General features: G+C 49.6%; 2 protein-coding genes across 2 annotated transcripts in view; one reads left to right on the top strand and one right to left on the bottom strand.

Moving 5' to 3' along the window:
• Positions 1-4,430, bottom strand: part of PRAG1 (PEAK1 related, kinase-activating pseudokinase 1) — a 32,225-nt gene extending 27,795 nt beyond the window's left edge. Inside the window, exon 1 of the mRNA XM_033060169.1 lies at positions 4,356-4,430. The gene's annotated coding sequence lies outside the window, so the exon portion shown is untranslated. The remainder of the gene's footprint in view (positions 1-4,355) is intronic.
• A 16,103-nt stretch (positions 4,431-20,533) lies between these two features.
• On the top strand, positions 20,534-21,806 carry CLDN23 (claudin 23). Its single transcript, XM_033060715.1, has one exon. The coding sequence runs from the start codon at positions 20,679-20,681 to the stop codon at positions 21,375-21,377; it is 699 nt and encodes a 232-aa protein (XP_032916606.1). The 5' UTR covers positions 20,534-20,678; the 3' UTR covers positions 21,378-21,806.
• The last annotated feature ends 65 nt before the right edge of the window (positions 21,807-21,871 follow it).

Genomic DNA, 21,871 nt, shown 5'->3' with positions numbered 1-21,871 from the left:
TTCCACTTGTGGTGCACAGATCTCCTCCTGGCCATGGTCCCTGATGTGCTGGAGTGTCTGCCTATCCCTGCCAGGACTCCAGCCTTGCCCATGGTGTCACAGCTGGTAGATCTTGTGTGTGGAAGTGAGGTGGCACTGTCTCTGCTGCCACCACTTTGCTTGTTCATACGCAGCAAGAAAAATGCACCTGTGATGGAGCCAGGGGCAACCAGTGCCAGCACCTACTGCCTGTGGAGTGAAAGGGCAAAGGGGCACCCTCTAGTAGGCTCCAGGGGATGTTAGTACCTGGTGCCAGTCAGAAGTTGTCTGAGTCAATGTGCACAGATGAAGCTGCCTCTCTATGTACTGTAGACCCTTTGCCTAGTCCAGAGATTGGTGACCTTTTCCTCCTCCAGTCCAGGAAGAGCAGATTAAAAACACTAGACATGAAGAATGAAGGATGATAATTTCATGGGAGTTACTCTCACTGCTAACATCTGGAGGCCAAAAGTATGAACTCTGTAGGACCTGTCTACCTTGTGGGACTGGAGGGAAGGCCTAAATTGCTAATGCAATGTAACTCCATGTGCCGGCAGCAGCCCTCAGTCACACCCTGGCTGTGATGACAATTTGCAGATCAGAATGCCAACCAGCGACAGGCACCGCTATTCCTTTGCTCAAGGCACTGTGTCAAAGGGTGAGCTTGGTTCTCCATACCCAAGAGCAACCGTGACTGTTAAGAAATTGTGGGATAATAGCCCTTTTGATGGAAGTTTGGCTTGCACTGTTGGGGTAGAGTGGTTGTGGTGGAGCTCGGAAGGGGGATGGGGCAGAAAGGCATATGAGAGTGATGAAAACAAGTGGGCTTTATATGCTGTGGGATTCCCACAGCTGCTCCAGTTCCCACTCTTTCTTGAGGCAGTTTGATGGCAGAAGAGGCTACAAAAGCTCAAGCAAATGAGGATGACATAGATAAGATTTTAATGACTCAGTCCCTGCTTGTCTTTAAAAGATGAAACAGTAGAAGAGCACCTCCTCTTTCCATTCAAGTGAGGTCTCTAGAGGAGAGGCTTCTCTGGGCTGGTGGTCTGTCTGCTGCAGTACCTCCTGGATAGGGAATGCCCTCAAGTGGGTCCATCCAGCTTGTTTCCTTTCCCTGTGCAGCTGGTGAATACTTGGAGCCCATGCTAGCCAGGGGCTTCATCTGCTTCTTGATGTCACTTCAAGGGTCTTGGTGATGCTGATGTAGAGTCTAGCGGTAACCACGAGCATCCTCTTGGCAAAGGGCAGGGCAGGTCATTGCCTCAGATTAGTTTGTCTCAGTGATCCATGCAAGAAAAGGAACAAACCTGGGGGTGGCACCATCACAGAGGGTGGACCTTGAGAGCACACAGCATCTGGCTGACAATAACTTTATGTATTCCTGGTTCTACATCACTTATCATCACTTGATGACGGTGTTTTTTTTTCTAATGGTGCATATTCACTGTGGAATGGGAGACAGTGATTATAGCAGTTGGCTACAGATTGCCAAGCAAAAACAATTCCCTCCTTCCCCAAGCCCCACTTCCCCCAGCTCCCAGAAAAAAAAAAAGGAAAAAAAAAAAAAGCTGAAAAAATCCACACACTTTGTTACAGTAATCCCTGTCTCCACAGGAGACAAGCACAAACTCCCAGCCAGCATGTGTGGTTGCTCTTAGCAAAATTTGGACAGCTCTGGGATTTGGGGATGGGAATAGCAAATACAATTCAGGCTCAATTAGCAAAGGAAATATGGAGATTCCAGCTCCTATTGGGACAGATCTGGGCAGGATCCCTCCGGAGGGTTAATCACAGAGCAACCTGTGCTTCATTCACAAATAACCAAGCTGCCTTCATGTGCCATCCTACCTATGGCTGGGCTGCCGTTGCAGTGGGAATGCTTGCCAAATATTCCTTTAGCTCTTGGACTTGGCTAAGACCCGCTTTCCTGCCCATGGGCAGGAGAGGGAAGGACTAACCGCAGCGGGGAGGGGAGAACAGGCATGCACGCAGGTGCAGAGACCTGGCAGTCAAACAAAGGGAGATCGCAGGGGCAGATACAGGCACTTGCAGGATACAGTCACGGCTTTCTATGAGAAAGACCAAATGCAAGGGGAGGGAGGCAAAGGAGACGGTTTCTCATTGATGAGAAGATGTTGAGAAGCACCACCAATGCACCAGTGCTGTGTTTAAAACTGGGATCCCTGGGCAGGGTTTTTGTTGTCAGAAATGCTTTTTATTGTGCCAGCTGGAAAAGCAGCATCAGGCTCACTAGGCTGCTGGGGCATTAATCTGGACAGACTTCCCAGCACCCCTAAGCACCTTGGGATGAAGCAGGGCCCACACCTCTAAACAGCTTAGTGAGCACCAGTTTCCAGACTTCCCCTGATATGGGTCTCCTAGGAAAGCTGAACCAAATCCTCATGGATGCCTGCTAAGCATCCCCAGCCTCAGGTGGCTCGTCATTTCCAAAAGCAGCCCTCAAATCTCTCATTCTCAGGGTATTTTAAAGACACGTGGCTCCTCAAGAGCTGAGACACAGATTCCTTCACCAGACAGGCCTCTGCTTGCAGAGCTGATGAACTGATTCCCAGGGTGAGAGCTGTATGGGCACGCTCTCCCACGCATTGATGGGTTTTGCACAGCCCTGCTGGAGACTGGCTGCTAAACACTGGCTTTCTGTGGAAAGCCAATGGACTTGGAAGGGATGGGGGGAGACCCCAAAGCACTTGGTGCTCTGGGAAAGGTTGCTTCTGAAGACTGGGCTGATGACTGGCAAAGGGCAATATGTTAATTGATTTTTCAGATCAGTTTTCAGTCAATTCTTGACTCTGAAGACAGGAGCCAGGAATCAGACCAAAGAAGGGTGGTGAGGGACAGGGCTTGAGCCACGCAAAGCAACTGACCCAGGAGACTGAGTGAACCAGGCTTGCTTTCCCAGCCTTCCTTGACATAGTAGCAAAAGTCTTGCAGAGTAAGGTAATAATCCTTGACCAATGCCAAGCAAATACAAAAATATGTCAAACGGATCCCTAGGTGTCAGCTTGGGAAACAAACCCACCAGCCTCTTCTCGGTTCAATATCTGGAACTCTCACAGAAGAAGCAGCAGTCTCTGGCACTTTTGTGAGCAACTTTGTGGGAGAAAGCAAATACCACCTGTCCTCATGTCAGAGTACTCCAGGGTCTGACACTCCCACCACAGCCAGAAAACTTAGCTAGGCCTGGAAAATTGGCATGGAAGGAGCAGACACACAGACACTAGGCACTGCAGGAGTCAGCATACCACTGATTTCTGCTTCTCTCTGATGAGACTGGCTTTTTTCCTAGCTCTTTAGCAGTGTTTGGTGTATGCAGGCACTGGGAAACATTTGCTCCTGGCACTTCCTCCATTGGAGCGTGGGAAAAGCTCTCACTCGAAGCAAAAACACCATGGGAATTTACTTTCAAGTCTATTTTTTCACTCTCTTTCTCTCCAAGTGAAAAGCCCTGAGTTGTTTTCTTTCCTTTGCAAGGCAAAGTGGTGTTTATCTCTCATGCTGTCAGCAGAGTGACAGGCATCAGTATGACAAGGGGCAGTGGCAAATCAACCAGGACAGAGGGAGTGGCAGCTGGCTGAACTAGGCCTATGTGCATCTTCTTCTTCCACCCCACACCCCCCTTTTAGATAAGGGAGACAGCACATTTCAGCTTCAGTAGAAAGAAATAGGACTTATAGGGCATTTTATTCCCAGAGGATATATAGAGCCCTTGGGTTTATGCTTGGCTCACTAAGGCAGGTAAAGAAAAATGGAAATTTAGCATTGGGAAAAAAAAAAAAACAAAACCCAGAGGCTTCTTCCTCTGCTTCCTAGATCTGGAGAGAATAGGTAGTGAGCAGAAACAGAAAAGCATCCTCCCCTGTCAGGAGGAGAACCAGGGTTTCTCCCATCCTTGATTCAGTTGCTATGTGATGGATCTGCCCAGTGAAAGTAGACCCTGTGCCAGCACCTGACAAACACAAGCAAGCAAGTGCTATCAGCCCTGTGTGCCAAAATCTCCGGAGTGCTGGGATGGAAATACACACTAGTCCAGCTGCTCTCTCCTTGCCAGCACCTCAGCTTCCAGAGAGCTGAAAGGAGGCACTTCCCACCCCACCAGTAAATGTCTGACTCTTCTCCCGGCCTCTCCACCTGTCCAGGAGGCCTGGCTGTGTGAGTCTGCAGGAGGGCAAGTGGCTTCGGGCAGCTTATTTGCAATAAGGCTGGGATGATTCAGGGAGTCATGGAATTTTCAAGCAAGAGGAAGAGGCAAAAACATGCACTTCCTTTGGGGATTGCAACACTCCTTATCCAGAAAACAAGACTGAAGGACCCACCAGGTGTCTGCAGAACTCAGGAGACCATCTCAAATCTGAAGAAAACTGAGTCCTCAGGTAGTCCTGCTTACTCCCCTAGGGCAGGCCGTCACTGCAGGCGATGTGGTCCCTTTGTCCAAGGATGCTGCTGGGAGGGGAGTAAAGGCACCCTGCCTCTTGCTTCCCCACGCAGTCCTCTCTCCACTATTACAGGGTAACCCTGGGGAACATCAAAAGGACAACTGTAAACCCTGATATGACCTAAGAGACCCACTCTATACCCAGGTAAAAGAGTGAGGAATACCCTTTATACTGCAGTTCAAGGCAGACCTCTTAGTCTTTCAAACTCCATCCGGAAAGTAACCTGATGCCCCCTGCTATTTTTCTTATGTGAAACTCACTCTGCAAAATGTGCCTTAGGTGAGCAGCTGCAGAGACAGCCAGATCCCAGAGGAGGTGTTTGCTTTCTCCATCTTCCACACTCACACACCCTCTTTTTAATTGTTTGCACATCAAGAAATGACTTGCCGTATTGCAGCCTCCCAAAGGGAGGCAGACACTGAATTCATAACCTGAAACTGCCTCTTGGGGAGACAGCCAGTACCCACTTCCCTCTGTTCCTGTGTCCTCTCCCCTGCTCATCCCCGCCTGAGCAGCAGCCATGTCCTCCCCTCACTGTGTTCAGCTCTTCAGCAGTTACACCTTTCACTGATAACAGGCACAGAGAAAGAAAGCACAGAGCTACCATTCTGGGTCTTTCTCAGATACCAAAACATTTCTGTGCATTAATAATCCCTTTCAAAAGTCCCTTCCTTGCACACATCCCACCCTCCCCCTCTAGCCCCCAATGTTTTCAGGAGCGAAACAGCATGGTAAAATTTTAATACAGCCTGAACATGATGTGAGAGCTCTCAAGCGCCTTTTAAGCAGCCTGCCTGCTTTCAGCAACTGCTTTGAAGGCAAGATCGCTTCAGTGCTTTGTGAAGAGCTTCAAAGAGAATATTTGGGACTGATTTTGACATGACTCAGAGACGGCAGGAAGCCCTCTAACACAGTTTCCTCAGAGGATGAGCACCGGCAGAAGAAAATAAAGGTTGTCACTGTTCCTCCCTGCTGGGGGTTGGCCCAGCTGGACCAAGTGGGAAGGCCTGGGAAGACCAAAGCTATGTGTACCTATAGGACACCCACCGAGTACTGTGACCATGTCCCCATCTCCACAGACTGCTGTAGAAAAAATTTCCCTGCTGTTGGTTTTATTGCATGCTAATAGCCCTGAGGCCAGTGGTGACTCCAAGGATTGGAAAGCAGGGGAGATTTCTCCATGCTCTGGGTACCTGTGATGATAGGAAAAGCATGAAAATAAGGCAAAACTCTTGAATGAATCCAAACAGAAAGAGATGCTGATAACACCCAAGGACTTCTCTACAGCCAGTGAACAAAAGGGAAACAAAACCAATGTTCTAGAAAGTGGGAATAGGAGGTGACTGAATACGAGGCAACAGCAGAGGCAGAGTAGCCTAATTCCCAGGAGAGGCTTTGGAAACTTCCATGAACAAGCAAACATCTCTCAGCTTTGCTACTGTTCAGTGTTCCTTGGGTCCCTGGGACTCTCCAGACCTTTGCAAACAGCAAAGTACTGCTCTCCTGTAAGGAAATGCTCTGGCCCTGGAGACTGTCATACTCAGCCTGGAGACACCAAGGCCAAAGCACGAGGCTGAGCTCCACATCTCCAGGTGTCCTGCCACCTGGTATCCAGCTGCCAGCTCCTGGTGATCTTGAATTGTCTCTGCCTCCACACCACAAGCAGAACATCAACAAAAACCACCTTGTCCCAAGTAGGAGGGATCTGTGTTGGTACTGAAGAGCTCTCACAGCTCTTTCCCAGACCATCCATTCCCATTTACTTGAGAAACTGTAGTAAATGTCACCCAGGGCTGCATCTGTGCTGACACATCCTGAGTGTTTGTGGTTACTGAGATAAGAGCAGCTGGAGCACTTGGCCTCTCTGTCAGGGAGCAAATGCACAGAACATCCCACCCTAGGCTGTACCTTAGCCCAGGAAATCCCCAAAGGGGGATTTTTTTTAGAGGAAAATTGGTGGATTTCAGAGCTAAACTGTATTTGCCAGAGATTTGTCAGACATGCCTCCTAGGACATTTTCAAAATGGAACTCTCCAAGTCAGCTAGGAAGTGACTAAAGCGTGTGTATCAACTGTATCAACCTTTGACCAGGGTTTGCTCTGAGAGCGAGCAGAGGCACCATATCACCTGCAGCAGGTGAGATTAACACAGTCATCAACGATTTAGCTTTCAGCAGGTCTGGGCCAGCCCTAGAAACACATCCAGCAAAGTGCCTGAGCTGAGGATGAATCTTCTTATGTCCAGTTTGTGCTCTCACAGCTGCAGGAAGACACAAGATAGAGATCCATCTGCTTTCTGGAAGTCCGCTGCTCCTAAAAGGTTACAGTACTTAGTACCTCACAGCAGAGTGGGGACAATGGAATGCAAACTGTCTTCGGTGCAATTTAAGCAAACAGCGAAACTCAATTAGCTCAATTAGCTAATGGACACACTGTCGGCTGACACACCCATGAGCATGGGCTCGGCTGCAAGGAAACGTCTGGGCGTCTGTGTTCTCAAAGCCACCATCTGAACTAGGAACGACAGGGAGAGAAAGCAGTCAGCGGCCCTGGGAGGGAGTGGCACATGGGGAGGGGCTGAGCAAAAGGTGGTGTGACAGGAGGGGATAGCAAAATCACCCACCAGCTTAAGCAAGGAACTGTGGCACCACTGTGGAGAAATCCCCCAAAGCCTCTCCAGAAGCTCTCTAACATATCTAAACACTCACGCGTGCGGGATGGGGAATCAGAGATCTGTGTGCAGCCGCAGGGCTGCAGTCTTGAGGTAGGATAAATCCTGTGACTAGTGTGGCACAGAGGAATACAGGCTTTTAGGAAGGACAGAATGGGCAGATGAGGGCAGGGAGTTGCTCTTCATGTGTGTGAGCAGTTGGAATGCATGGAGCTCTGCCTGGGGATGGATAAGGAGCAGCCAAGACTTTACGGACTAGGACCGTAGGAAGAAGGGGCAATGGTGATGTTATCACAGTGGGTGTCTGCTAGGGGCCACCTGACCAGGAGGAACAACTGGATGAGGGTCTCTACAGAATCGAGTAATGGCAGTGCCATGTTCACAGGCCTTGGTGTACTTAACGGAGACTTCAACCACCCTGATGTATGGTGGAGAGACAACATAGCAGGACATGAGGAATCCGTAAGGTTCCCAAAGTACACCTGTTATAAATTCCTCCTCCAAGTGACAAAGGAGGCAACAAGGAGAGTTGCTGTGCTGAATCTCATACTCATCAATAGGCAGGGCCTCAGAAGTTACAGTAAATTCACGAATACAAGCCGCACTGAGTATAAGCCGCATCGCCGGGTGTTGGCAAACATTTTGTTCTTTGCCCATAAATAAGCCGCACCTGAGTATAAGCCGCTCTGTCGTTCACAGCAAGGACCCGTGTGCAACAAAGTTGCCAAATAGTAACAGAACTGTGGCAGGGCGGGGTTTACTGCTCGGCTTGGGCCATGAGGGCTTGGGGCTGTCGACAGGGCTGGGTGGCCCAGCTCGGCGCTGCCACTCGGCAGGGCCGCTCGGGGCCGGCCGCCGCTGCCGCTGGGCTCGGTCACCCCAGACCGGCGCTGCCCCGCGGCGGCAGGGGGGGCACAGAGCCCACTGGCACCTGCGGTGGTGATGGGAGGCGGAGATGTAGCCGCCCAGCTCCTGCAGCGGCAGCATGCGGGGACGGGAGCCCCCTGAGCCACGGGGCCAAGCAGGAGAGAGCCCCTGCTTCCCCCGAGCTGCAGGGCTAAGCAGGAGAGAGCTGCCCCGCCTTCCCCCGAGCCACGGGGCCAAGCAGGAGAGAGCCCCTGCTTCCCCCGAGCTGCAGGGCTAAGCAGGAGAGAGCCCCTGCCTCCCCCAAGCCGCGGGGCCAAGCAGGAGAGAGCTGCCCCACCTTCCCCACCCCCTGTGCTGCCTGCACAGAGCAGCTCCACCCGCTGCACAACAGAGTAACCAGTTTGTAACAACCGCGTAAATGCAGGGTTTTACTGGCAGGATGCTCGACTTTGCAGTTTGCACTGACTTGGTTTGCACTCCCGGGGTTGAAAATGTCAGAAAATTATTCACATATTGGCCGCTCCTGAGTATTAGCCACATTTCCGGTATGGGAGCAAAATTTTGGTCAAAACGGTGCAGCTTGTATTTGTGAAATTACTGTAAGTTCAAAAGCAGCCTTTCCATCAGTGACCATGAGATGGTGGAGTTGAGGATCCCAAGGCGAGGAGGGTGAGAAGCAAGCTTCAGGAGAGTAGATTTTGCCCTCTTCTTGCTTGCAAGGAGATAAGGCCCTGGACAGATGAGGTGGGGAGGTGAGGGGAAGGGCAGGTAAAATATCTGGTTAATATTCCAAGTTCATGAGACCTCCATTCCAACAAATGGATAACCAGGTAAAATTGCCAGGAGGCCCATATGGATGAATAAGGAGCTCCTGGCTCAACCCAGACACAGAAAGGGAGTCCACGGATGGTGGAAACCTGGGGGGGGATACTGGAACATTGTTTGAGCATCCCTGTCTGAATTAAATTCCACTTGAACTTTAGCCTTCCTAACTCCAAAGGGTGAGGTGGATTGAAAACAGGATGAACGGCTAGACCCAGAAGGCGTCAGTTGAGGATAGGAAGTCTTGTTGGATGCCATTCCAACAAGTACTGGTGTACCCCAGTGCCAAGACTGGGTCTGATTCTGTCCAATATCTTCACTGATGATACGGATGATGGGGCAGACTGTGTGCTCTGCAAGTTTACTGGTGACATGAAACTGGGAGGAGTGGCTGCTATTCAGAGAGACAGGCTGGGGGAATGGATTGACAGCAAATGGACTTCAATGACTTAATGAAGTTCAACAAAGACAAGTGGAAAGTAAATGCACCTGGAAAGGAAACAATGCTAAGCATCAGTACACCCTGTGGACCAGGCATTTGGAAGGCAGCTTGTCAGAAAAGGGCCTCAGGGACCTGATGGACACCAAATTGAACATAACCCAGCAGTGCACCCTTGCAGAAAAGGGCTGCACTGGGAGGAATGCTGCCAGCAGATGGAGGGAGGTAATCCTTCCCTCTGCCCAGCACTGGTGAGGCCACTCTGGGTATATTGTCTCTGCCCTGGGCTCTGCAGTACAAGAGAGACATGGCCATGAAGATGATGAAGGGACTGGAGCATCTTCCCTGTGAGGAATGACTGTGAGAGATGGGGTTGTTCAGACTGGAGAAGGGGAGACTCAGATGGGATCTTATTCATCTATATAAATACCTGAAGGGAGGGGGCAAAGAAGGTGAAGCCAGACTCCTTTCAGTGGTGCCCAGTGACAGGACTGGAAGCAATGGGCTCAAACTGAGAAGGTTCTGTCTGAACATCACGAATTTTTTTTTAAATGTGAGAATGACTAATCACCAGCACAGATTGCCCAGAGAAGTTGCACAGTCTCCATCTAAATTCTCATACATTATGGAGGCTGGCCATCTGGAAGGTGACAGAGTGAACTGGTTGAATGTTGTCTACCTACAAAAAAGCCACTTGAGACATGAGGTCTGTAACATCTTATAGGCTTTCTGGCACAGAGGGTGTGATGGCTGAATACTGAACATATTTTCCCCCTGAAACCCACACAGGATTCCTAAATGTTTGTGCTACAAACCAAGATGAAATATTCCTATTTCTTAGAACAGAACCATTTGATACTACTGTTGTGCCTCACCCAGGGCCCACAATAACATTCCTACCTAAGAACACCTAAGGTGCACAAATGCCATAGAATCATAGAATTGTTTCGGTTGAAAAAGACCTTTAAGATCATAAAGTCCCCGGGGCTGTGTTTACTAAGATACAATCTGACATCTCAAGAGTAGCATCAGACAAACCCAGCCCCCCTTTATCTCTGGACAATGAGTTATGGAACCAGTCTAGGAGCCAATCCAGCCAAGGTAGAAAAAAAAGCACGTTCAGAACTGGATCCTGTTTGGCTTTGCAGCTGTAGCTGACATCAAGTTGAACATCTCTCTGAAAGGTCAGCCCTGCTAAGACAAGCCTGCTGGCACATTATTGCACTAGAGGCACCAGCCTCTAGCGCAGAATTCTGTGTCTAGTGTTATAACACAAAAACTCACAACCAAAGGGAACCTCTACCATTGAAAAAAAAAAAAATTCTCAAAACAAGCATCAGGGATGGGTACCAGTCTCTTCCTGAGTGGAAGGGAAATCCTTGGTCCCTCTGTGAGATTTGCAGCTGCTGACTTTTTCTTCCAGTTGTGTGGGCCTGTGTCCCTCACTGAGATGGCAAAAATGTGACTGGGAGTGGCTGCATATGCTGTGGGTAAAAAAATTTCAGAGCAGCTGAGAGTTGGACTTTGTGCTACGAGTAAGAAGAGCTCCCACAGAATGAGTTAGCAGATGCTTTAGGTGATTCATTGTCTTCTGATAAGTGCCCAGCTCCAGAGGCATTGCTGGTATGTGAAAACAAGGTAGGTCTGGGTGAATCAGAGGGCCGAGGGAAGAGTATTGGTGGTCGTTAGCAAAAACATGCACGACATTATTTAGGGACCAAGCTGTAAACTGTCATATTTCAGGAAGGTCTGAAGTGAATTTCCTGGAAAAAAAATGGGTCTTCTTTGATGGCAGATTAGGGGTGTGCCTTGGGAGCAAGCCCATTACTCCATCCTCGAAAGGCAGGCACTGATGTGAAAGAAGAGCCAAGCTGAGCCATCTTTGCATGATACCTTCTGCCCACCTTTGAAAAACATAACTAGTGAGTCCTCTGTGCCAGGTAGCACTGGTGCTGCCTGAATGATCCTGGGTGCCTCCAAAAGATGGGAGTACCTTTTCTTTCATCTCTTGCTGACCTCCAGGACACATCTCCAGATTTTTTGGCCATGATTTCTCCACCAAGCACCTAAACTACAATAATTTGTTTGCATCTACAATTGCCATATTTGACATCTTAAGTACCCACAGGCTACTTTGGAGAGGACAGATGGAGGGTCTGTAGGATGAAGAAGAGAGTATAGAATTTAGAGCCAGCTCATACCTGTATCACCACTAGCTTCCCACTTTAAACCAAAGGGTCTGCGTTTGTCACAGAGCTAAAAGCAGCAGAAAACAGAGAACTTTGCAATGCAGCTCAATGGTATTGCATATGTCCCAGAGCAAACTTTGTAATTATATTGTATCCTAATTACTGCTGCAGTATCAAAGACAGTAAAACAGTGAAACAGGCACCAGCTCCCAGGGCATCCAGACAGTCCAGGCCATGGGAAAAGATGGAAGCATTCCCAGCCCTACTATTTAATCCCAAATTCTGGTGCTAAGGAAGCTCAGCAACAAGCTTGCAAGTTCTGACATTTCAGTAAGGCTATTCCAAATGCAGTAACAGGCCTGAGGGAGGAATGCAACGTCAGCTCTCCTGCATGTGCTGTGTTGCTGTTGTACCTATGAGTAACATGGGGCCACCTTGCACAAAGAGAGGGCTGCTGTGTCCAAGTGCAATGCAGATGTGCTCCTGTTGTGAGAGAATAACCTGGCTTTGCTATGGACTGAATATTTTCTTTTGCAGACCCATGGCAGGATTGTCTGGAAGAGTCCTCCCCAATCTCTGGTCAAACCTGCCTCTGGGAGCAAGACTGTTGCCAATGCTGGTGCAAGCCAGGTGGTTTTGTCTAACCAAAACTACCAAACCCTCAAAGATGATGGGCCACCTCTGCTCTGAGGAGCTGTCCCCAGGCTACCTCTACTCTTTAGGGTTTTTTTTTCTCCCTAAAACCTCAGTGCTACAGTAGTAATTCCTTGCAACCAGCTTTTTATGAAAGAAAGGGAGAGGGGAAAAACAGAGCAGATGAAAGATCGGAGAATTAGCAAAGCTCAAACATTTGCAGGTGGCCTTAGACTGAACCAGTTAGCTCTATACCCAGTGTTGGCTTCCAGTGAGGAGATAGCTTATGTGATAGAAAGGTAGTGATGGACATAAGAAGCAACACTGGGAGAATGAAGGGAAGGACCAGGAGGTGGGTAAGAACATCACTTACTCATTTGAGAAAAGCACATGGAAGAAACTGATGGCTCTGCTGTCTTTTGTGCATTTAGCCTCATCCGGAGGTGAATATCTCACTGAAGAAATCCATTACCCTCCAGAAACCACCAAGATAAAATGATGACAGCAGTCTCTCTCTTAGGCACCTACAACCAAACTCCTGCCCGAGCATTCAGCCTTAATAAAGAACAGAAAGGGGTCAGGAAATGAGCCAAGATTGTGAAAGAAAAAGTTCATGAACTTTCAGCCAGGTGAAGTGTATGTGAACTACAGTAACACTCATTATGAGAGGAGGAGCTGTCTCCAGTTCCCAAGCCATATTCCCCAAGACCTGCTGGAGTGGAAACAAGGAAATAGTGCAGAATTGGCACAGCATCCTGTTTAAAAGGCTAGAAGTGAAAGCATAGATCCATAATTCAGTGTCTAGAAAATTGACCTGCACAAGGAATTAGTTCAGAGGCACCAAGAGGCTAGTATGGAGACTGAGAAGTGAATAACTGCAATTTCTTAAGAACTATTTTAAACCAAACCATTTAAATTTTCTCTCTCAAAGATCTGGCAGATAAAGGGTAAGCAGCAGATGTGAAAATTTTGGTCTCCATAAAGGACTTGTGTTATCCCATTCAGACTTCTTGTCAGAAAAGAGAAATACAATCCAGATGAAAGATAGATGTAAAATTAGAGCAAATAAAGCACCTTAATCTGGTGACAAGAGCTATTCCTGGCTTACAGTCAGACTAGAAAGATATATACAGAAAGGAACTGCAGGAAAATGGTCCTGACTTTCTATTTTCCTAGTAAAGAACTGTTATTCCTAATTCCCATATCTTTGCCTGAGAGCCCCTTAATTTCAAAATTATAATAATTTGGGGGGAGGGGGGTTTACATTCTCCATTTCAAAGAGAGGGTCCTGCCTTTCTTAGCAGACACCTGTCCTCCAAACCAAGACTTAAAGAAAGTTGAGGTACTCAACGATTTTTTTGCCTCAGTCTTCACTGCCAAGTGCTCCAGGCACACCAACCAACTTAGAAAAGGCAAAGGCAAGGTACTAGGAGAATGAAGAACTACTTGCGTGTAGGAGAAACTGTTTGAGACCATCTCAGAAACCTGAAGTTTCACAAGTCCAAGGTGCACAAGACTTGAGGAGATACATGCGTGGTTCCAGAGGGAACTGGCAGAAGTGGCTAAACCTCTATCCATCATATTTGAGAAATCATGGCAGTCTGGTGAAGCACCCACTGACTGGTAATGAGGAAGCATTTTTTAGAAAAGGAAATAAGACAGACATAGGTAACTACAAGCCTCCCAGTGTCCCCTTGGTGCCTGGCAAGTTTATGAAGCAGATCCTCCTGGACACTACGCTAAGACAGATGGAAAATAATTAGGTGATTAGTGACAGTCAACATGGCTTCAGCAAGGCAAATCGTGCCTGACAAATTTGGTGGTCTTCTATGAGAGGGTTACAGCATTGGTGCCTAAGGCAAAAGCAACTGACATTGTCTACTCCGAGTTGTGCAATGCATTTGACACTGTCCCACAAAACATAATTGGCTCTAAACTGGGGAGATGTGGATTTGGCAGATGGACAACTCAGTAGACAAGGAATTGGCTGGATGGTAGCACTAAAAGAAATGTGGTCATCTGTTCTATGTCCAAGTGGAGACCAGTGACAAGTGGTGTTAATTGGTCTCAGCTGGGACCAGAGCTGTTCAATATTTTTGTCAGTGACAAGGACAGTGGGATCAGGTGCACTCTCAGCAAGTTTGCTGATGACAACAACCTGTGTGGTGTGATCAACATACTGGAGGGCTATCCAGAGAGATCTAGGCAGTCGTGAGATGTTCAGCACAGCTAAATGCAAGATCCTGAAGTTGGCTTGGGACAATCCCAACCACAAATACAGGCTGAATAGAGAATAGATTGATAGCAGCACAGAGGAGAAAGGCTTGGGGATTTTGGTGGACAAAAAGCTGAACATGATCTTCAATGTGCTCCTGTGGCCCAGAAAGCCAATATATCCTGCATTTGAAACAGTGTGGGCAGCAGGGCAAGGGAGAGGAATCTGTGCCTCTACTCCACTTTGGTGAGACCCTACCTGAAGTGCTGCATCCAACTCTGGGATATCCAGCATGAAAGGAACATGGACCTGTTGGACCAAGTCCAGAGGAGGGTCACAAAGATGATCAGAGGGCTGCAGCATCTCTCTTATGCAGACAGATTAAGAGAGCTGGAGTTGCTCAGCCTGGAGAAGAGCAGACCCTGGGGAGACCTTACAGCAGCTTCCAGTATCTAAAAGGACCTATAAGAGAGCTGGAGAGGAATAATTTACAAGAGAACATAGTGATAGAACAAAGGTTTAACAATTTTACATTGAAAGCATGTAGGTTTAGATTAGATATTAGGAAGAAATTCATTACAGGGAAGGGGTCACAGCACCAAACCTGCCAGAGCTCAAGAAGTGTTTGGAAAATGCTCTCAGTTACATGGTGTGATTCTTGGCGTTGTCTTGTGCAGGGGCAGTAGCTGAACTGGATAATCCTTGTGGTTGCCCTTCAACTCAGGATATTCTATGATTCTCTGCTGTGAGGGTGCTGAGTCACTGGAGCAGTTTGCCCAGAGAATTTGTGAATGTCTCATCCCTGAAAGTGTTGAAGGCTAGATTAGATGGAGTTTTGGGCAACCTGGTCTAAAATAAAAGGTCCCTGCCCATGGTGGGGGAGATTGAAAGTAGATAATCTTTGAGGTTTCTTCCAACCCAAAACATTCCATAACTCAATGAGATAACATGGGAGCAAGATGCAGCTGTCCCTCCATCCACAACTATTAGAATAAATTTCAAAAGACTAGAAGTTTCACAATTTCTCAGCCTCCAGAACAGGCAGAGGACACAGTTATCTTCCACACAAGGCTTTCTCAAGGGGAAAGGTTTAAGCAGGTTTTTTCTACTGTGGCCTTGGCCATATGTTCAGTGGTTTGGCCCACAAAGTTGACCAAATTCCCAGCAAATACATAAAGGCACGTGCATAAGCCATCCACACTTTGGTTTCAGGTGCTTAAGTCCAATGGGAGATGAAAGTCCCGGCAGATGAGTCACATTTACAGTGTAACGAAATGAACCTCCATCATGGAGCATTGCTTTTGCCTGACCAGTAGCAACATGCTGTGCATCCATGAGTATTAGCTTTGCCCTTTAGTTTGCAAGATCTGTGGCCCAGGAACTGGAGAAACATCCAGTTTCCACAGGCAGATGCAGCTTTAATTGCTCTCTTATTACTGTCTGAAAAGGACTGCACCTTCAAAACCCAGCTCAAGAGCTTCACATCTGAGCTACTCTCAACCATTACAGGACTGAGTCAGACAAAAAATAGATATAGCTGCAAAAAATGCTTTTTGTAGCATTCCTGGAACTGAAAGCAGCACTGGTAAATCTGGCAAGTCTAAATGCAGCAGTTTAGAAAGTGAGGGAGGTTAACGGATGAGTGAATAACTAGGGGGCATCTAATAAGTCTGTCAACAATTCATTCCCAGGATCCAGTCTGAATAGTGTCCAGACTCACTGCTGGGTTGCAGAAAGAGAGCAGGAACAGCCTCAGTGCTCACTGACAGATTTACTGTTCCCTGCAGGCATTACAGGATGCTGACCCCCAAATTGCAGCTCTCTCACACTGAATTTTGAGCAGGGGGAACAGCCAAAACTGCAATGGCCACAGGCCTGGGTATGTTAAGCCACTGCTGGGTCACAGCCCTGGAGTGAGACCTTCCAGTATGGGTGCTTGCAAACCCTTTAATGCCCAACACATCCCTGCCCTCTGATAACCTCTCCAGAGTACAGCCTTAAGGACTGCTATTACCACCATGGTCAGCCTGGAAGCGGGGCAGGTCAATGGGCAAGTGGAAGGGTAATAAATCTGTCTGGGGAAATGCCACCACAAAGGCTGGATAGCTGGGGCGTGGAGCTGCCTGCTGGATGCTGACCACTGCTGTCTGTGCCCTGGGGAGTACACAGAGATCTGTTCCATATTCAACCAGCCAGGGGGATCACAGATCCTGTCCTGCCTGGGGCTCATCCTTGGCCACCCAGCAGGCACAAAGATGGTAGGTAGTGTGCGTGTTCGGGGAGGAAGCTGGGAGCTGAACTGAGAGAAGTCCATCATAACTGCAGCTGTTTGCACAATGCAGAGTATCTTCCAGTTGGACTCACATGCTGCAGGGCTTGAGAGCAAGAAGAACCCTCAGTTTGCATTCTTAGAAATTGCCCCATGCAAAAAGCTAGAAGAGAAAGAAGCAAAAATGAATGGTCAGAACAAAATCGTTCAACCTGTACACCTGGCTAAGGAAGTTTGCCTTCAGGATGGAGACTGAGAAGAGGCTTAGACAATCAGATCTAATGCTAAAAAGCACAGCATGGGCTGTTTAATCCATTGTGCTTTGCTCCCAGCCTGCAGTGATTTAGAGTTTCAACTGAAAGACAAACACAGATGGATAATGGAGCTACATGTGTCTAGACCAGAGGAAATTGCAGCCCCCTAAGTGCAGGTTGTGCCTGCAGGGGCACTGTTCTCAGCCAGTTCCCATTTCCTAGATCAGGCAAGACATAAGGGACTGCCACACTCTGGTGAAGCAAACGCTTCTCAGGCGGGAGAGAGGAGGGATGATATATAGCTAGTATTGTGCCTAATGGCTACCTGCCAGTCACAGGGCAACCCAGGGTGGCACAGCACATATGCTGCCATTTTCCATGTCCACAGACTTGGCAGCTTGTGGCTTGGTGTCCAGCATGGGTGGGCCAAGCCCACTTTGAACCCAAGAAGGAGTCAGGTACAGTATAACTTGCAGAACATGCAGGCACTGTGGTGGTGTGGGATGCCATATGCAACACAGGCAAAGCTCCAGGGTCAATAGAATGCAAACAGGAATTACCAGCTGCAGGCTCCTTCTAAACAGCCCTGGCCCCAACTGTTCCCAGCACAGCAAACAGGATGCTGAGAGATCCTGCTGCTGCTGCTGAGGATCCTGCTCCTGCAGCTATGAAGGGAAGGGAGTCAGAGTAACTGCCTTGAAAAGGACCCTTCTGCCCCGAAGTCAGTGCCCCACTCAGTGCCGTGATCTCAATCGACAATGGAGGGGCAGAGCTACCTTTGTGCAGAGAAGCTCTTCTCTCCAGACCCACATTTTAAAAGCTCAGTTGGGCCTAGAAATCTGATCAGACTATGGATCACATAGGAAGGTATGGAGATTGTTGTGTGCATATGTTCTTTCACCATTGCTGGCATCAGACAAACTGCTTAGCTGATGTGACAATGGGGTAACTGAAAAGCTACTGGTGCTATCCACAGACCTCACACTGCCACCCAAGAGACACAAGCACTTGTCCAGTCTAGGGTGCTATCACCACCAGTGGCTGGAAGCAAGACAGTTAGAGAGGCAGGGAAGAGGTTGAACCCAGGAATGTCATTCTGAATTCATTCCCAGCCTTCAATGATGCAGGGTATCTGAGGCTGGAAGAAACAACTCAACACTAAATACCTCATCATGGATTTTTATTTTTTTTAAATTTCTTCCTTGGAATCAGTCTCAAGTTCTGACTATCCTGCCCTAAATCTTTTCAAGGTCCAACTAGCTCAAGGCTTTATGCTGCTCCTCCAATTTACGATGGGGTGTTAAAAACAGTAATAAAATGCAAGCCAACTGAACCAGGCCTGGATAAAGTTTCCAGATTTCCATCACATTCTTAAAGAGATGACTGTGACAATGTACGAAAAACTAAGTCACAGCCTTGGAGAAGTAGCAAACACCAAGTACAGTGGCTTTTCCCACTCAGTAGCTAGGGTAGTGGGTAATGTGGGAAGGCAGTTTCAGCCAGACCATTTTATCTCTGAGGCCAGATGCCTTTAAATGCTTCCCCACAGCTTCGAAAGGGCCAGGCACTTCTTACTTCTTTGAATCGCTTTTCATACCACCTCATTAGAAAGTAAAAGGGAAGAAATTAACAATCTATGACTTTGTGGCAACGGGAAATAGCTCTGTTAATCCCATTTCCTTCCCCACGCTTACTGAGAGCAGGTCATCCAGCATCAGGGCCACATCACCTAATCTGTTTATCATTGTCCCACAGTCAGGAGCCTGGGCACCAGCCCAAAGGGCAGATGCATCCTCCTGGGCACTATTATTAAATTGGAAAGGCCCAGGTTTTTAAACCTGCTCTGGTGCATAATTATCATACTCCTGGCACACAGCTTCTACTGCAGCTGCAGATTCAAGGAGTGGCCACCTTCTAGACTCAAGTCTGCATGAGCAAGGGCAAGAGTGGCACAGCACTGCTGGAGGAACAGATGAGAAATAAAGGAAGATGATACAGAGAGAGGGATCCTAGGGCAGGCACTACAAGGCCTAGGTTTCTTAGCATTTCTGGATAAAATGCGGGCAAATCAACAAAATGGAGAATTTCTCCCTTTCCATCAGGGCTGGCACATGCCCCACCCAGCCATCTGGTATAGGGAGAAAAGCCCTGGCCAGTCATGCAGGACTCAAGACTTGCTATCACCTGCTCACAGCTCGGCTTGGCTGGTCCATGGGCAACCACTGCCATACCTGACAGCACTGTCACCAAGCCGTAATTTGTCACCTTAGTAAAAGCCTCCTGAGCTGAAAGGTGGCAAAGGGCACTGATAGACCCTCATCCGTGGCACTGTGCCACCCAGCTTGCTACCAGCCCTTTCCCTCTGTCCCCCTCTCCCCCAGGAGCGCTTCATCTCACAGCCAACCTCCTCTTGGTGTCCTGATGGAAAGGTGTGCAGATACAGACTCATGAGAGAGTCAGGACTATAGGGTTTCAGGCTTGCAGCACCCGTGCAGGGATCCCATGGCAGAAGGCAGACTTGGGAAACGCATCAAGCCAGCAGCATTTGGTGTGTTGGTTGGACCCACAGCTCCCAGGGCAATAGCGAGTGTCTTGGCACAGCCAGTGGCTATAGTACAGTAAAAGTTACAGAAATTGACTGAACAGGAAAGGAAACAACAACCCCCAGCTTAGTTTCCCAGATGAGGAGTGCCAAGTTTCAGCAAGCTACTGGCTGCATACAACAAAGCCAGGTGCTCCTGTTCCAGAAGGTCTGCTCATTTGGCTACTCTGCAGACGTAGCTGGGGACATGAGCCTTTGGCTGAGTCCAACCCACCCTTGCCTTCCAGCTAGACTAAGATCCAGGGTTCAACAACTTCAAAATCCCTCCCTAGTAGATCGTTGGCCAGATCGGCACCCCGAGAGCTGAAGGGCTTCAGGGTTTCGGGAAATAGCTGTGGGACGGAGGAGTAGGGAAGGGAGCCGCGAACAGCTGGTCCAGCACAGACCCACCAGCCTTCCAGACGGCCAAGGCCAGGAACTAGAAGCGCAAAAGTGCCCTGCGGCACACAGGCAGCCAGCCTTCCAGCTCAGCCGGCGTTGCTCATCCCAAATTGATCCACAGAGGACGCTGCCCTCTCCTGGGCTCAGTGTGACTGGCAGAAATTCAGGGAAATTTGGTAAGGCCCAAGACGAGTGCTTTTTGGGGCTCCAAATCCCACACTGGGGTTCTCAAATGTGGTGATTTCCCGTACCAATCCCAGAGAGTCTTCCCGCCGGGAGCCGGCTGCTGCATCTGCGGGTGCCCTCTGAGGGCAGCCTGGGATGGGAGGAGCAGGGCCAAGCTTAGGAGCTCTCCCTAAAAGACAGGGAGATTGGGGAGGTCTCTTGGGCCAGTTACCAAATGAGATCTGCCAGCACTTCGTCTTAATTATTTTAATTAATTAGTTAATTAATTTGATAGCAAAATAAGCTCGCATGCAGTTAATGAGGGGAGCGGTAACAGGGTCCTACGCTGCCTCAGCAGCCCGGGCACGGCCCCCATCCCACCACCTGCAAAGGGACAGCGAGGGTCAGATATCCGGCACTCTCCGCGCGCTCCCGCCCCCTGGAAGGCGCTGTCCCTGCGGCAGGTGCCGGCCAGCCCTGCCGGGGCCGGGCCCCGCCTGCCGGCACCGCCTCCCCACGGCCTGGGCTGGGCTGGGGCGGCTCTGCGGGCTGGCCGCCTGAGGGGCTCCGGGCCTGGCGCGGGACCCCACGCCCTGCCTGCGCCGGTGCCACAGCTCCTGCCCAGCGAGCCCCTGAGCTCTCGCGGATCTAGGGCAAGCGGGAGCCCTCTGAAGCCCGCTTCACCTATCTCCCCAGCATGCGGACACCGACGGTGATGATCGTGGGCCTGGTGCTGTGCCCCTGCGGGCTCCTGCTGACACTCACGGGAACGCTGGCACCCAGCTGGAGGCAGGTGAGCCTCATACCTGACCAGCCCATGGACGTCGTCTGGGAGCAGGGCATCTGGGATATATGCAGAGAGCGGCAGAGCACCCATGACCGCCTCTGTGGGCAGGCTGATGAGCTGGGCTACTTTGATCAGGTGCCTGTGCGGGTCGCCCAAGGGTTGATGCCCTCCTCGCTGGTTGTCACCGTGGTGGGCTTTGTGGTAGCTTCCCTGGGTGTTCGCTGCTGGCAGCGAGAGCCCCGGCACCTAGTGGCCGGTGCGGCCGGGCTGGTGCTGCTCCTCTCTGGGCTGATGAGCCTCGTGCCCAGCTCCTGGTACACCCAGGAGCTGTGGGCAGTGCCTGCTCCGCCTGGCAGCATGCTGAGCATAGGCTACAGCTTGGTACTGAGCTATTTGGGAAGCTGTATGGAGATCCTGGGGGGGCTGGCCCTCACCCTCAGCTTCCATCACTGCTGCAAGGAGCACAGGGTCCCCAAATTGCCCCCCACTCCTGCGACAGAGGCTGGGTTATGCTCCAGTAGAGCTTACAGCAATCCCTGGGACGTGCTGGCAGATGAGCAAGATGGACAACACAGGGGGAGCAGCCCACCTTGTGACTCTGACTTGTAGCCCCAGCACTGGGACTGCAGTCACCTCCCTGGCATCAAGAGCAGTGCTGGCCCCTGCCCTTCTCCTGTGGGCCCCTCTGGCCAGCTGGAAACAAGACCAAGGACCTGTTTTGAATATTTGCAACTTCCTTAAAAGCCTGCTGTGCTCCAGGATCTAGAACTGGGCCAAAGTCATGCTGGATTGAGGACCAGAGGTGGCTCCAGTCCCTCCGTGCTGCTTTTACCTCATCTTCCTGTACCAGGCACAGCAGCTTGGGCAGAGACAGCTTTGGTGTTCCCATGTAAGCAACATACAGGTCAGAAGTGTGTAACCATCAGAGCTGGCAGTAGGGGAGGAGAGCATCTGTCGCACGTATCTGCTTAGCTAAGGCCTGTGCGAGCAACAAAATAAATGCAAAGCAATGCGTTTGTGCTGTGGGATGGTTATGGGCTTTCTGCCAGGCAGGTTGAGCTGAGAGCCAGTGGGCACAGCTCACCCAACTTCCCTGTTTTGCC

Source organism: Catharus ustulatus, chromosome 5, assembly GCF_009819885.2.
Source record: "Catharus ustulatus isolate bCatUst1 chromosome 5, bCatUst1.pri.v2, whole genome shotgun sequence".
Classification (NCBI taxonomy): Eukaryota; Metazoa; Chordata; class Aves; order Passeriformes; family Turdidae; genus Catharus; species Catharus ustulatus.
This window is presented reverse-complemented; position numbering and strand designations above follow the sequence as displayed.

What these genes read in the sequence shown, in the direction of transcription:
- CLDN23 (XM_033060715.1), top strand. Translation starts at nt 20,679, where the DNA reads ATGCGGACACCGACGGTGATGATCGTGGGCCTGGTGCTGTGCCCCTGC.